The sequence below is a fragment of the Arachis hypogaea genome, chromosome 12 (genome assembly GCF_003086295.3).
Source record: "Arachis hypogaea cultivar Tifrunner chromosome 12, arahy.Tifrunner.gnm2.J5K5, whole genome shotgun sequence".
In the NCBI taxonomy this organism is placed as follows: domain Eukaryota; kingdom Viridiplantae; phylum Streptophyta; class Magnoliopsida; order Fabales; family Fabaceae; genus Arachis; species Arachis hypogaea.
In genome coordinates, this window is record NC_092047.1 from 73,888,119 (window position 1) to 73,903,401 (window position 15,283).

General features: G+C 37.9%; 2 protein-coding genes and 1 non-coding gene across 3 annotated transcripts; all 3 read left to right on the forward strand.

Moving 5' to 3' along the window:
* The first annotated feature begins 4,037 nt into the window (after positions 1–4,037).
* LOC140176757 (uncharacterized) lies at positions 4,038–7,231 on the forward strand. The gene is made up of 5 exons (XM_072208303.1): positions 4,038–4,539; positions 4,669–4,893; positions 5,143–5,288; positions 5,594–5,873; positions 7,116–7,231. The coding sequence occupies exons 1-5, from the start codon at positions 4,038–4,040 to the stop codon at positions 7,229–7,231; spliced, it is 1,269 nt and encodes a 422-aa protein (XP_072064404.1).
* LOC140176758 (uncharacterized) lies at positions 7,228–8,112 on the forward strand. The gene has a single exon (XM_072208304.1). The coding sequence runs from the start codon at positions 7,228–7,230 to the stop codon at positions 8,110–8,112; it is 885 nt and encodes a 294-aa protein (XP_072064405.1).
* A 5,593-nt stretch (positions 8,113–13,705) lies between these two features.
* LOC112731211 (small nucleolar RNA R71) lies at positions 13,706–13,813 on the forward strand. The gene has a single exon (XR_003166999.1). It is a non-coding gene; the product is annotated as a small nucleolar RNA R71 (small nucleolar RNA).
* The last annotated feature ends 1,470 nt before the right edge of the window (positions 13,814–15,283 follow it).

Sequence of the window (15,283 nt, forward strand, 5' to 3'; positions counted from 1 at the left end):
CCAGGGAGCTTCCAAATTCCATGCACCATTGGGAGCACAACCTTTGAGAAAGTATTATGTGATCTTGCAGCAAGCATCAACTTAATGCCCTTGTCTGTGATGAAGAAGCTGAAAATCCAGGAGGCACAACCCACAGGGATAGCATTACAGATGGCAGATAAATCTATGAAGCCTGCATATGGATTAGTGGAAAATATCTTGGTCAAAGTGGGTAAGTTCTTCCTCCTAGCAGATTTTGTGATTCTTGACACAGGGGAGGATGAGAATGCCTCTATAATCCTAGGAAGACCTTTCCTAGCCACTGGGAGAACTCTAGTTGATGTAGAAGTGGGTGAATTAGTGCTCAAAATGTATAATGAGCAACTGGTCTTTCATGTCTTCAAAGAGATACATTCAGCAGGTAAAGAAGAGAGGTGCATGCAGACTGAGCTTATTGATCCAAACCTTCAAGAATCCCCTGATGACGGACAGCAGAATCTGCAGCTCAAACCTCCTTTAGAGACAACCAATAAAATTCCTCCTGACATCAAACCTAAGTTTGGTGTCGGGAATGCATCATCCACTAAGGAGGAGGTTCCCAAAAAGAAGAAAGTACCCAGGGGATGGAGAAACAAAATGATCCCCATTGAAGGTTTCTCCCCTAGAATGAAGGTGGTGTTGACTAGAAATCCAGTATGGATTTATACAGTAAACAGAATCCTCTCTCTGGAGCATATTGAGCTGATTTTTGAAGACACAGGAAAGAAGTTCAAAGAAAGGGGTGAAGAGCTGAGCCCCTATGATCCTCCTCCTTAGCGGAGCTGACCGTCAAGCTAGTGACGGTAAAGAAGCGCTTGTCGGGAGGCAACCCGATGATTTCGTATCCTTAGTTATTTTTTGTAGTAGTAGTTTTCTTACTTGTTTGATTTTTATTGAGTTTTTACTATTTTTCTGATCATGTAGCCATTTTATAACAGGAACCGAACACTTCACGTGACCCAAAAAAAACGAGCACACGACACGCAAGCATCACTGACACTTACGCGTCATATATGTGTGCGTGAAAAATAAAATTAGACAGAGAGTTGAGCAGGAGTCGGGCTGGAACTGTGCTGGGCACACAAGTCACATCACGTGTACGCGTGCCTGACGCATGCGCGTCGTTTGCGCTTTTCGCCACCCACGCGTGCGCGTCCCTGACGCGTACGCGTGACCCTGAAAAATGGCGTAAATGGGTGCATGGCCAGAGAGTTACGATGGTGTGGGGCTGGAATGGTGCTGGAAGCACAAGTCCCATCACGCGTACGCGTCCCTGACGCGTGCGCGTCGTTTTCCAATCCTGGCCATCCACGCATACGCGTCCCAGACGGGTACGCTCACTTGAAATTCGCACGACACACGCGTACGCGTGCCTTACGCGTACGCGTCGCATGCGATGCCCAAATTAAACCCCTCAGCGCCTGATTTCAATTCATCTACCCCCCCAATCCTAATTCTCTCTTGTTCTTTTATCCTTTTATTATTCTTTCATCATACTAATTATTTTTGTTTTCAGTTCTTCTTTGCTTGAGGACAAGAAAACCCTTAAGTTTGGTGTTGTTGCTTTGCTTATGAGGCAAATCATCTTCACTGAGGAGCATAGCCGGAGGAATGAGATGACCACTAGTATAACTGAGGTGGTTGAGTTCCTTTCATTCTATTTTTCTTCCGTTCTTATCTTGTTGTTTTCTGTTTTCTGTTGCTTTGATTGCCTGCATGGTCTTTAATACTTTCAGTTCTTAAAATTAGTTTCATTCTGCTATTTGTCTCATGTACCCCTTACTGAACCTGAATCTAAAAAGAAAAAGAAAAAAAGAAGTGATATATTGCATGAGAAATTGAGTTTATATTGAAGAGTAGTCTTATTTACTTAAATGTGGTGGTATTTTCTGTGACTCTGAATACATGACATGAACAGTGCATATTTAAATTTGAATCAACGAATGTTGATATACAAGGAATAAGAATTTAGAAGAACTATTATGAAGTCTCTGCAATAAGTAAAAGTTTAATCCTTGAAGCAAAAGAAACAGCATTGAAAAAAAAGGATATAAAAGCAAGGTCCAAGACTCTGAGCATCAATGACTAGGGAGGTTAGACATGATTAAAAGCTCAAAGAGTTGTTTTCCTAGTCACATGCTTGTGGTGTTCTTGTGTCAAGTAATCCTTGAGACAAAACATTTAGAGTCGAGATCAATTGCAATTAACAGAGTATGCCAAAGGCTTTGAGCACCACTGTCTGGGAGTAACTGAAAGGAAAATCAGAACTTAAAGAGAGTTCCCCAGTTAAGTGTTTGTGGTGTTTCTGTGTCAAGTAAAGCTTGAGACAAAACATTTAAAGTCACGGCTAGGCTCAAGGTGCAAAGCACCAAAGAAAAGAAAAATTGTTGTGTTCAAGGGTTAAATTGAGTTACAAAATATCAGAGAATTCATAATATTATCCGGATTCTAATTTCGAATGACAGTGACATCCTTCTGATTCAAAGGAGAGTGAGATGCCAAAATTATTCAAGATTGCAGTTGTAAACCCCACTATAAGAAGAGACATGAGCTTAATCGAACTCTCATTCTCATGCAAATTCACATTCTAAGCCTATATTATTTTGGTTGCTTGAGGACAAGCAACAATTCAAGTTTGGTGTTGTGATGCGTGAGCATCTTTCCTATCTTTTCCTAGTGAATTTGCATTTAAATTGTTGAGTTTAATCAAGAATTAATTATCCTTTAGCCACTATGGATGCTACTTTGAGTCTTGTGTAATTCTGTTTACTTCAGGTAGCATTTGGTTGGATTTGGTGGAGCTTTCGCAGAAAAAGAGAAGAAGGCTATATAGGGCAGGAATAGCTTAGAGGATGGAGAGGAAGCTTGCACAAATGGAATCAGCACAAGAACCAAAGGAGATGACAGCGAGGAGCGACGCGTGCGCGTGCCTGACGCGTGCGCGAGATTTGGAGCTTTCCATGGCGACGCGTGCGCGTACCTGACGCGTACGCAGTGACTGACGCGTACGCGTGACAAGCGCGAAGTGTAGAAAATGTTGATTCCTATTAATTCTGATTTAAACTTTAATTTTTATTTTAAAAATAGGAAAAGATATTATTTTAGTTTTAGAAAATAGATTTTAAATTAATTAGGATTAGATATAAAAGGGAAAATAAACTTCCCTTCGGGGGGAGATTCCACCTCAGCCAAAATACATTTTATCAGAATCCTTATTTTTCTCTCTGAACCATGAGCAACTAAACCTTCATTGTTAAGGTTATGAGCTCTGTCTATTGTATGGATTGATTCTATTATTTTTCTATTTTAATTCATGTTTTGATTTATATTTCAAGAATTGTTTTTGTTCTTTATCTTATGAATTTGGGTGGAAAAGAAGTATGACCCTCTTTCTAGTTAAGTTCTTGTATAACTTGGAAAAGCTCTTTACTTGAACAATAGCTTGAAAACAATTTCTCCTAAACTTCTAATTATCTGGATTTAACGGGATACATGACATATAATCCTTTTATATTTGGGTAATTAGAGCTTCTGTGGCACATAAACTAGAATTAAACTTCACCCCCTAATTGGAATTAATTGACCAAGGAATTGGCGGTTGATGAATTTTAGAGGAGACTAGAAAGGTCTAAGGAATTAGGGTCTAGTCACATATAGTTTGCCATGAATTAAATCTTGCATGATTAAAATAGTTAATAAGAAAAGTCAATCCAGAAAATAGATAACTCTGAAACCTTAACTGCCTCTCCATATTTTATTCCCTACTTATTTAATTGTCTGTCTTTTGTTTAATGATTTTGAATACCAAAACACTCTTTTTTGTTTGTCTAACTAAGTAAATTAATCAACCATTGTTGCTTAGTCTATCAATCCTCGTGGGATCGACCCTCACTCACCTGAGGTATTACTTGGTACGACCCGGTGCACTTGCCAGTTAGTTTGTGGATTATAAATTCCACACCAATATACCTCTCAATAAACGTTATCAAAATGGTGGGAAGGGGCGCCAGGAGGTGTTAATGAGAGAATTCTTTGCATTTAGAATACAAGAAAGGTTATTTGATGGTTCTCCGTTGTTATATTCAAGGCGACTCTTCCAGCAATTTTTGGTTGATGGGTATTCGATGATCGAATCCTCTCGGTTAAACTATATAAGGCTTGAACAGGAGAAATTCATATGTGAGATGTACAAAGGAATAAAGGAAGTAGTTTTGAGTGGGGAAACAACACCGTCATCGCGCGGCAAACGTATTGTATTGCCTTCATCATTTACAAGAGGGCCAAGGTACATGATTCAAAACTATCAGGATGCAATGGAAATTTGTAAGGCGGTGGGTTACCCAGACCTCTTTATTACATTCACATGCAATCCTAAGTGGCCTGAGGTGGAAGACTTCCTTAAGAATAGAGAATTAAATGCAGAAGATAGACCTGATATAGTTTGCAGAGCATTCAAGGCTAAACTGGATATATTGATTAAAAACATCCGAGCAAACAAAATTTTTGGCAAAGTTTGTGCAGGTAATGTTGATATTCGAAATTACAAGGTATTTAATTATACAAATTGAAAAACAAATAATTACATGTTTCTTTGTTCGAGCCCCGAGATGTAATTGTGTGTATCTGATGGATAAATTATTATTCGCGCAGTTGTATACACCATCGAATTTCAAAAGAGAGGACTACCACATGCACATATACTATTGTTCTTACACAAAGATGACAAGTATCCAACTGCTGAGGACATTGATAAAATCATCTCCACTGAGATACCGGATAAGGAGCTAGATCCTGAATACTATGAAGATGTGGAGAAGCACATGATGCACGGTCCATGTGGGATGGCTAGGAAAGATTCACCATGTATGGAGAATGGTAAGTGCATACATCGCTTTCGTTGAGTGCTCAACTGTCGATGATGATGGGTATCTAGTCTATAGACGTAGGGAAGATGGAAGGACTATAAACAAGTCTGGAGTTGACTTGATAATCGATATGTGGTTCCACATAACAGGCTACTATTGATGAGATATGGGGCTCACATAAATGTTGAGTGGTGTAACCAATCAAGATCAATTAAGTATTTGTTCAAGTACGTTAATAAAGGCCATGATCGTGTAACAGCTTCGTTCTACAAGAGTGCCACAGAGAATGCTAACCTGGACGAACACGACGAAGTCAGCATGTACTATGATTGCAGGTACATATCTCCCTGTGAGGCCGCCTGGAGGATCTTTGGTTATAACATACATTATAGAGATCCATCAGTGGTAAGACTAGGGTTTCACTTACCCAACGAACAGAACGTGGTATTTAAAGACCATAAAACCTTGATGATGTGCTGAGAGAAACATCTATGAGGGAATCCATGTTTCTAGGATGGTTTCAAGCAAACAAGGATTATACAGAAGCAAGAACACTGACGTATGCAGAGCTCCCCACTAAGTTTGTATGGAAGGCAAAAGAAAGAGTGTGGTTGCCCCGAAAAACACATTTTGTGATTGGAAGAATTTTCTATGTGCCTCCAGGATCAGGTGAAAGATATTACTTAAGGCTTCTACTCAATTTCGTCAAGGGACCAACTTCTTTTGAGGATATCAGGACTATAGATGATGTGGTCTATGCTACTTTCAAAGATGCCTGTTATGCACATGGCCTTTTAGAAGATGACAAGGAATATATTGAGGCAATTGAAGAAGCCAGCCATTGGGGTTCAGGAACATATTTGAGAAAACTCTTTGCGACACTTTTGTTTTCAAATTCGATGGATACACCAGAACATGTTTGGCAAAAGACATGGACTCTATTATGTGATGACATACTTCATAGGGAACGAACACTTCTGGACAATTCAGGTAGCATGAAATTTATTTTACTCCAATTATGCATATTATACTCACTGTGGGACAGTTTTTTAAATACGTGAATATTTTGGTTAACTTGGCTATGTCACATTGGCATAATAAGTTATGACAAGTAGACCATTGATTTAATACATTTACAGGGAGAAAAAAATTAACAATTTGTATAATAGGCTAAAACAAAGCATCACATGATGTCCATATGTTGGGATAATTAGATGACGAAGATGTTAACTAAAGCCATATATGTAGTATTTTTTGCATGAGAAAAGTCATTTCGTTACATTATCATTAGAAAGATTTTTATGGTTTAAATGCACCAATGAAGTTTTTTTTATAATATTACAATTGTCAGTATTGCCACTATATTAGTTAATTCAAATATCTCAATTGAAATGGTGCTTCATATTTTTAAATATGTCAGCTAGGCATGATCTATGATTTAGCTTTTTCAAATAACTTGCATTTTTGACAAGTATATGTAGATTTTATGTCTTCTTTTAAGTGGTTAAAATATATGCCATAATACATCATAATAAACTAAAACACATGAATTTGTGTCAATATTTTATATAGGCAGTTACGGAACTAGAATTTTATAATTAGGGATGGCAAGTTCTTAAAACTCATGCTAAATCTACAACATTTTTTAGTTTTGTTTTTTTTTTTTATAATTAACTTATTCTAAAAGCACTTTCTAAAATTATAATAATAAAAATTGTAGATACTGTATTATGTTTTCAAAGCATTGACAGACAAAAAATATGTATCTTCGCTAATTTATAATAAAATAAATTATTTAGTCAAATTCTAATTTAAAAAAATATTATTGTGGACATAAAATGAAGAGAAGTACTTAATCTTATTATAATAGTTAACAAAATTAAAATAATATATTTTTAGTAATAAATATTCAATCATTAATAAAAAAATTAGTATACTCTATATAATTATTATACAAATTTATAACAAAAATATGTTTAACAAACTCAAAAACCTAAAAATAAATAATTAATAACTGAATATTTTTATGTAATTAAAAAATATAAAGGGGGAGACTGTGGCCTACACTGCCCACCTTGGTTCCGCCACTATATGTAGGGGAAGAATGCGTATTTGATTTTAGTATAACAAGAAAATAAATTGTCGGTATGCTGTTGAGTTATGACAAATTAGGATATTTCTAATAGATCAACCACTTATTTGATCATGTTAATTTTTTCTGGCTTACCATAGATTTAGTCCTTACTGAAGATGAGTTGAAGGAGTTGACACTAATAGAAATTGAGAAAATTCTAAACAGCTACAACAAGAGTCTTAGGGATTTTCCACCGATGCCAATTCCGATATGAGTCAACTTAATAATCAAGTGTATGTTGATGGGATGAACAGGTTAATTTGTGATGAGCTCCGATATGATAGAAGACAGCTAGCTTTAGATCATGCTTCTTACATGCAACAACTAACTGACGAGCAAAGAGTTGTGTATGAGGAAGTCATACAAGCAGTTCAAAGTGGCAAAGGGGGCGTATTCTTTTTGTATGGTTACGGTGGAACAGAAAAAAATTTTTTTTGGAAGAAATTAGCATCTGCACTGAGATCAAGATCACAAGTTGTACTAACTGTTGCATCAAGTGGGATTGCATCTCTTTTACTACCTGGTGGACGGACAGCACACTCACGATTTACAATCCCACTCAATTTAGATGAATTCTCAACATGCACTATAAAACAGGGCAACGCATTAGCTGATTTGTTAATAAAGACTAAGCTAATTATTTGGGATGAGGCTCCTATGGTGAATAGATTTTGTATTGAAGCACTTGACAGGACAATGCGTGATATATTAAGATTCAGCAATCCAGACAGCCTTGATAAGCCTTTTGGAGGGAAGACAGTGGTCTTCGGCGGTGACTTTCAACAGATTCTCCCAGTAATTCCTAAAGGGACTAGACAAGAAATTGTTAACGCCACTATAAACTCATCGTACATATGGGATAGTTGCAAGCTGTTGTCATTGACCAAAAACATGCGATTGAAAGCAGGTGACTCCCACACAAACTCATCTGAGTTAAAAGAGTTTGCTGACTGGATACTAGGTATTGGTGATGGTAGCCACGGAACACCAAGGGATTGTGGTGAGAGGATTGAAATCCCAGAAGACATCCTGGTTAAGAATTGGGATGACCCAATAGAGGCGATCTATAAGGTAACTGGTGTGCGAAAATCGTGACGGTTCCATTCCTTGGTAACGGCGCTAAAAACTCAATACCCACGTTCATAATCTTAGTTCTTTGTCACAACTAACCAGCAAGTGCACTGGGTCGTCCAAGTAATAACCTTACGTGAGTAAGGGTCGATCCCATGGAGATTTCGGCTTGAAGCAAGCTATGGTCACCTTGTAAATCTCAGTCAGACGGATTCAATTGATTATAGAGATTTAAAAATTAAAAGATAAACATAAAATAAAGATAGTGATACTTATGTAATTCATTGGTGAGAATTTCAGATAAGCGTATAGAGATGCGTTCGTTCCTCCTGAACCTCTGCTTTCCTATTGTCTTCATCCAATCATTCATACTCCTCTCTATGGCAAGCTGTATGTTAGGCATCACCGTTGTCAATGGCTACATGCTGTCCTCTCAGTGAAAATGGTCCAATGCACTGTCACTGCATGTCTAATCATCTGTCGGTTCTCGATCATACTGGAATAGGATCCATTGATCCTTTTGCGTCTGTCACTACGCCCAGCACTCGCGAGTTTGAAGCTCGTCGCAGCCATCCCTTCCCAGATCCTACTCGGAATACCACAGACAAGGTTTAGACTTTCCAGATCTCAAGAATGGCCTTCCATGGATTCTAACTTATACCACGAAGATTCTGATTAAGGAATCCCAGAGATACTCATTCAATCTAAGGTAGAACGGAAGTGGTTGTCAGGCACGCGTTCATAGTTGGGAATGATGATGACTGTCACGATCATCACATTCATATTGAGGTGCGAATGAATATCTTAGAATCGGAATAAGCTTGAATTGAATAGAAAAACGATAGTACTTTGTATTAATTCATGAGGAACAGCAGAGCTCCACATCTTAATCTATGGTGTGTAGAAACTCTACCGTTGAAAATACGTAAGTGATGAAGGTTCAGGCATGGCCGAATGGCCAGCCCCCAAACGTGATCAAAGGATCAAAAGACAATCCAAAGATATCCAAAGATCTAAATACAATAGTAAAAAGTCCTATTTATGCTAAACTAGTTACTAGGGTTTACAGAAATGAGTAAATGATGCAGAAATCCACTTCCGGGGCCCACTTGGTGTGTGCTTGGGCTGAGCATTGAGCTTTACACGTGTAGAGGCTTCTTTTGGAGTTGAACGCCAGTTTGTAACCTGTTTCTGGCGTTTAACTCCACTTTGCAACCTGTTTCTGGCGTTTAACTCCAGAATGCAGCATGGAACTGGCGTTGAACGCCAGTTTGCGTCGTCTAAACTGGGTCAAAGTATGGACTATTATATATTGCTGGAAAGCCCTGGATGTCTACTTTCCAACGCAATTAAGAGCGCGCCATTTAGAGTTCTGTAGCTCCAGAAAATCCACTTTGAGTGCAGGGAGGTCAGAATCCAGCAGCATCTGCAGTCCTTCTTCAACCTCTGAATCTGATTTTTGCTCAAGTCCCTCAATTTCAGCCAGAAAATACCTAAAATCACAGAAAAATGCACAAACTCATAGTAAAGTCCAGAAATATCGTATTTATTTAAAAACTAATAAAAATATACTAAAAACTAACTAAATCATACTGAAAACTATGTAAAAACAATGCCAAAAAGCGTATAAATTATCCGCTCATCACAACACCAAACTTAAATTGTTGCTTGTCCCCAAGCAACTGAAAATCAAATAGGATAAATAGAAGAGAATATACTATAAATTCCAAAATATCAATGAAACTTAGCTCCAATCAGATGAGCTGGACTTGTAGCTTTTTGCCTCTTGAATAGTTTTGGCATCTCACTTTATCCATTGAGGTTCAGAATGATTGGCATCTATAGGAACTCAGAGTTCAGATAGTGTTATTGATTCTCCTACGTCAGTATGTTGATTCTTGAACACATCTACTTTATGAGTCTTGGCCGTGGCCCTAAGCACTTTGTTTTCCAGTATTACCACCGGATACATAAATGCCACAGACACATAATTGGGTGAACCTTTTCAGATTGTGACTCAGCTTTGCTAAAGTCCCCAATTAGAGGTGTCCAGGGTTCTTAAGCACACTCTTCTTTTTGCTTTGGACCTTGACTTTAACCGCTCAGTCTCAAGTTTTCACTTGATACCTTCACACCACAAGCACATGGTTAGGGACAGCTTAGTTTAGCCGCTTAGGCCAGGATTTTATTCCTTTAGGCCCTCCTATCCACTGATGCTCAAAGCCTTGGATCCTTTTTATTTACCCTTGCCTTTTGGTTTTAAGGGCTATTGGCTTTTTGCTCTTGCCTTTTGGTTTAAAGAGCTTTTGGCTTTTTCTGCTTACTTTTTCTTTTTCTTTTTCCTTTTTTTTCGCCATTTTTTTCTTTTCTCTCTTTTTTTTCTGCAAGCTTTTGTATTCACTGCTTTTTCTTACTTCAAGAATCATTTTTATGATTTTTCAGATCATCAAATAACATTTCTCCTTTTCATCATTCTTTCAAGAGCCAACATATTTAACATTCATAAACATCAACTTCAAAAGACATATGCACTGTTCAAGCATTCATTCAGAAAATAAAAAGTATTGTCACCACATCAAAATAATTAAACTAGTTCCAAGGATGAATTCAAAACCATGTACTTCTTGTTCTTTTGTAATTAAAACATTTTTCATTTAAGAAAGGTGATGGATTCATATTCATAACTTTAAGGCATAGACACTCAGACACTAATGATCATATAGTAAAGACACAAACATAGATAAACATGAAGCATAATAAACGAAAAACAGACAAATAAGAACAAGGAGATTAAGGAATGAGTCCACCTTAGTGAGGGTGGCGTCTTCCTCTTCTTGAAGAACCAATGGTGCTCTTGAGCTCCTCTATGTCTCTTCCTTGTGTTTGTTGCTCCTCCCTCATAGCTCTTTGATCTTCTCTAATTTCATGGAGGATGATGGAGTGCTCTTGGTGCTCCACCCTTAGTTGTCCCATGTTGGAACTTAATTCTCCTAGGGAAGTGTTGATTTGCTCCTAATAGTTTTGTGGAGGAAAGTGCATCCCCTGAGGCATCTCAGGGATTTGGCCTTAGGTGCCATAAATGGTTATGGAAAAACAAAAAGCTATGCTTTTACCACACCAAACTTAAAATGTTTGCTCGTCCTCGAGCAAAAGAAGAAAGAAATTAGTAGAAGAAGAAAATGGAGGAGATGGGGGAAGAAGATGTATTCGGCGAAGGAGAAGAAGAGAGGGTTGTGTTGTGTGGAAATGAAGAAGGAATGAGGGGTTTATATAGGAGTGAGGGGGTGTAGGGTTCGGCCATTAGGGTTGGGTTTGGGAGGGAAATTAGTTTGAAATTTGAAGGTAGGTGGGGTTTATGGGGAAGAGAGGATGGATGTGAGTGTTGAAGAAGTGATGAAAAAGAGTGATTGAGGTGATTGGTGAAGGGTATTTGGGGAAGAGAGTTATAAAAAAGGTGTGAAAAGGAGAGAAGAAGGTAGGTGGGGATCCTGTGGGGTCCACAGATCAAGTGGGGTCAAGGACTTAACATCCCTGCTCCAATTAGGCGTGTAAAACGCCCTTGCTGTGCAATCCTAGCATTTAACGCCAGACTGCTGCCTTTTCTGGCGTTAAATGCCCAAATGTAGCCTGTTTCTAGCGTTAAACGCCAGCTTGGTCTTGTTTCTGGCGTTAAACGCCAGACAGATGCTTGTTTCTGGCGTTTAAAAGCCAGACTGCTCTCCTCTAGGGTGTGCTGTTTTCAATGCTATTTTTCATTCTGTTTTTTGATTTTTCAGTAGTTTTTGTGACTTCACATGATCATCAACCTAATAAAACACGAAATAACAAAAAGAAAATAAAATAGATATGATTAAATAACATTGGGTTGCCTCCCAACAAGCGCTTTTTTAATGTCAATAGCTTGACTGTGAGCTCTCATGGAGCCTCACAGATAATCAGAGCAAGGTTGGAACTTCCCAACACCAAACTTAGAGTTTGAATATGAGGGTTCAACACCAAACTTAGTGTTTGGTTGTGGCCTCCCAACACCAAACTTAGAGTTTGACTGTGGGGCTTTGGTTGACTCTACAGTGAGAGAAGCTTTTCATGCTTCCTCTCCATGGTTATAGAAGGAGATCCTTGAGTCTTAAACACAAGGTTGTCCTCATTCAATTGAAGGACCAATTCTCTTCTGTCCACATCAATCACAGCTCTTGTTGTGGCTAGGAAGAGTCTTCCAAGGATGATGGATTCATCATCTTCCTTCCCAGTTTCTAGGATTATGAAATCAGCAGGGATGTAAAGGCCTTCAACCTTTACTAACACGTCCTCTACTTGTCCATAAGCCTGTTTTCTTGAGTTGACTGCCATCTCTAATGAGATTCTGGCAGCTTGCACCTCAAAGATCCCAAGTTTCTCCATTACAGAGAGTGGCATTAAGTTTATTCCTGACCCCAGGTCACACAGAGCCTTCTCAAAGGTCATGGTGCCTATTTTGTAGGGAATTAGGAATTTATCAGGATCCTGTTTCTTTTGAGGTAATTTCTGCATATCCAATGTATTTAGTTCATTGGTGAGCAAGGGAGGTTCATCTTCCCAATTCTCATTACCAAATAATTTGGCATTCAGCTTCATGATTGCACCAAGGTACTTAGCAACTTTCTCTTCAGTAATGTCTTCATCCTCTTCAGAGGAAGAATACTCATCAGAGCTCATGAAGGGCAGAAGGAAGTTTAATGGAATCTCCATGGTCTCTAGATGAGCCTCAGATTCCTTTGGTTCCTCAAAAGGGAAACTCCTTATTGGTCACTGGACGTCCCAGGAGGTCTTCCTCACTAGGATTCACGTCCTCCTCCTCCTCTCTGGGTTCGGCCATGATGGTCAAATCAATGGCCTTGCACTCTCTCTTTGGATTTTCTTCTGTATTGCTTGGGAGAGTACTAAGAGGAGTTTCAGTGACTCTTTTACTCAGCTGGCCCACTTGTGCCTCCAGATTTCTAATGGAGGACTTTATTTCATTCATGAAACTTAGAGTGGCCTTGGATAGATTAGAGACTATATTTGCCAAGCTAGATGGATTCTGCTCAGAATTCTCTGTCTATTGCTGAGTGGATGATGGAAAAGGTTTACTATTGTTAAACCTGTTTCTTCCACCATTAGTAAAACCTTGTTGAGGCTTTTGTTGATCCTTCCATGAGAAATTTGGGTGATTTCTCCATGAGGGGTTATAGGTGTTTCCATAAGGTTCACCCATATAATTTACCTCTGCTATTGCAGGGTTCTCAGGATCATAAGCTTCTTCTTCAGAAAATACCTCTTGAGTACTATTGGATGCAGCTTGCATTCCATTCAGACTCTGAGAAATCATATTGACTTGCTGAGTCAATATTTTATTCTGAGCCAATATACCATTCAGAGTGTCAATTTCAAGAACTCCCTTCTTAATAGGTGTCCCATTATTCACAGGATTCCTTTCAGAAGTGTACATGAACTGGTTATTAGCAACCATGTCAATGAGTTCTTGAGCTTCTGCAGGCGTTTTCTTTAGGTGAATGGATCCACCTACAGTATGGTCCAGTGACATCTTTGATAACTCAGACAGACCATCATAGAATATATCCAGAATGGTCCATTCTGAAAGCATGTCAGAAGGACACTTTTTGGTCAGTTGCTTGTACCTCTCCCAAGCTTCATAGAGGGATTCTCCATCTTTCTGTCTGAAGGTTTGAACATACACTCTAAGCTTACTAAGCTTTTGAGGAGGGAAGAACTTGGCTAAGAAAGCCGTGACCAGCTTATCCCAAGAGTTCAGGCTATCCTTAGGTTGAGAGTCCAACCATACTCTAGCTCTGTCTCTTACAGCAAACGGGAAAAGCATAAGCCTGTAGACCTCGGGATCAACCCCATTGGTCTTAACAGTATCACAGATCTACAAGAATTCAGTTAAGAACTGAAAAGGATCTTCAGATGGAAGTCCATGAAACTTGCAGTTCTGCTGCATCAGAGAAACTAATTGAGGTTTCAGCTCAAAGTTGTTTGCTCTAATGGCAGGAATTGAGATGCTTCTTCCATGTAAATTGGAATTAGGTGCAGTGAAGTCACCAAGCATCCTCCTTGCATTATTATTATTTTCGGCTGCCATCTCCTCTTCCTGTTCAAAAATTCCTGTAAGGTTGTCTTTGGATTGTTGTATTTTAGCTTCTCTTAGTTTTCTCTTCAGAGTCTTTTCAGGTTCTGGATCAGCTTCAACAAGAATGCCCTTTTCCTTGTCCCTGCTCATATGAAAGAAAAGAGAACAAGAAAAGAAGAGGAATCCTCTACGTTACAGTAAAGAGGTTCCTTATTGTTAGTAGAAGAAGAAAGGGAATAAGAGTGAGGAAGAATGGATAATCCAAACACAAGGGTGAGGATAGGAGCAGAGATATGAGATGAAAAGAAGTATTTGTAGATGAATAAATAAATAGAAGGAGATGAGAGAGAGGGGAATTCGAAAATTAAACAAAATAAAATAAAAATATTTTAAAATTAAATTTAAAATTCGAAAATTAATAATTAAAATTAAATTAAAATTAAAACAATTAGTTAATTAAAATGAAATTTTGAAAAAGAGGGAAGGAATTTTCGAAAATTGAAGGTAGGATTTGAAAAAGATTTGATTTTTGAAAAAGATTTTGAAAAAGATAGGATTTTCAAATTGAAAATTTGATTTGACTCATAAAAACAACTAAATTTTTAAAACTTTTGACTAAATCAAATCAAATTTTTGAGAATTATGAGTGAAATAAGGGAAAGATATTTTTTTATTTTTGAATTTTTAATGATGAAAGAGAAAAACACAAAAAAGACATAATGCATGAAAATTTTGGATCAAAACATGTGATGCATGCAAGAACACTATGAATGTCAAGATGAACACCAAGAACACTTTAAATGTCAAGATGAACACCAAGAACTTATTTTTGAAAGATTTTCAAGAAAGGAAAACATGCAAGACACCAAACTTAAAGATTTTTAATTTTTAGACACTAAGAATTCAAGAATGCATATGAAAAATAACAAAAGACACAAAACAAGAAAATATGAAGATCAAACAAGAAGACTGGCCAAGAACAACTTGAAGATCATGAAGAATGCAATGCATGAATTTTTCGAAAATAATTTTTAGAAAATTAAAAAGATGCAATTGACACCAAACTTAAAACTTGACTCTAGACTC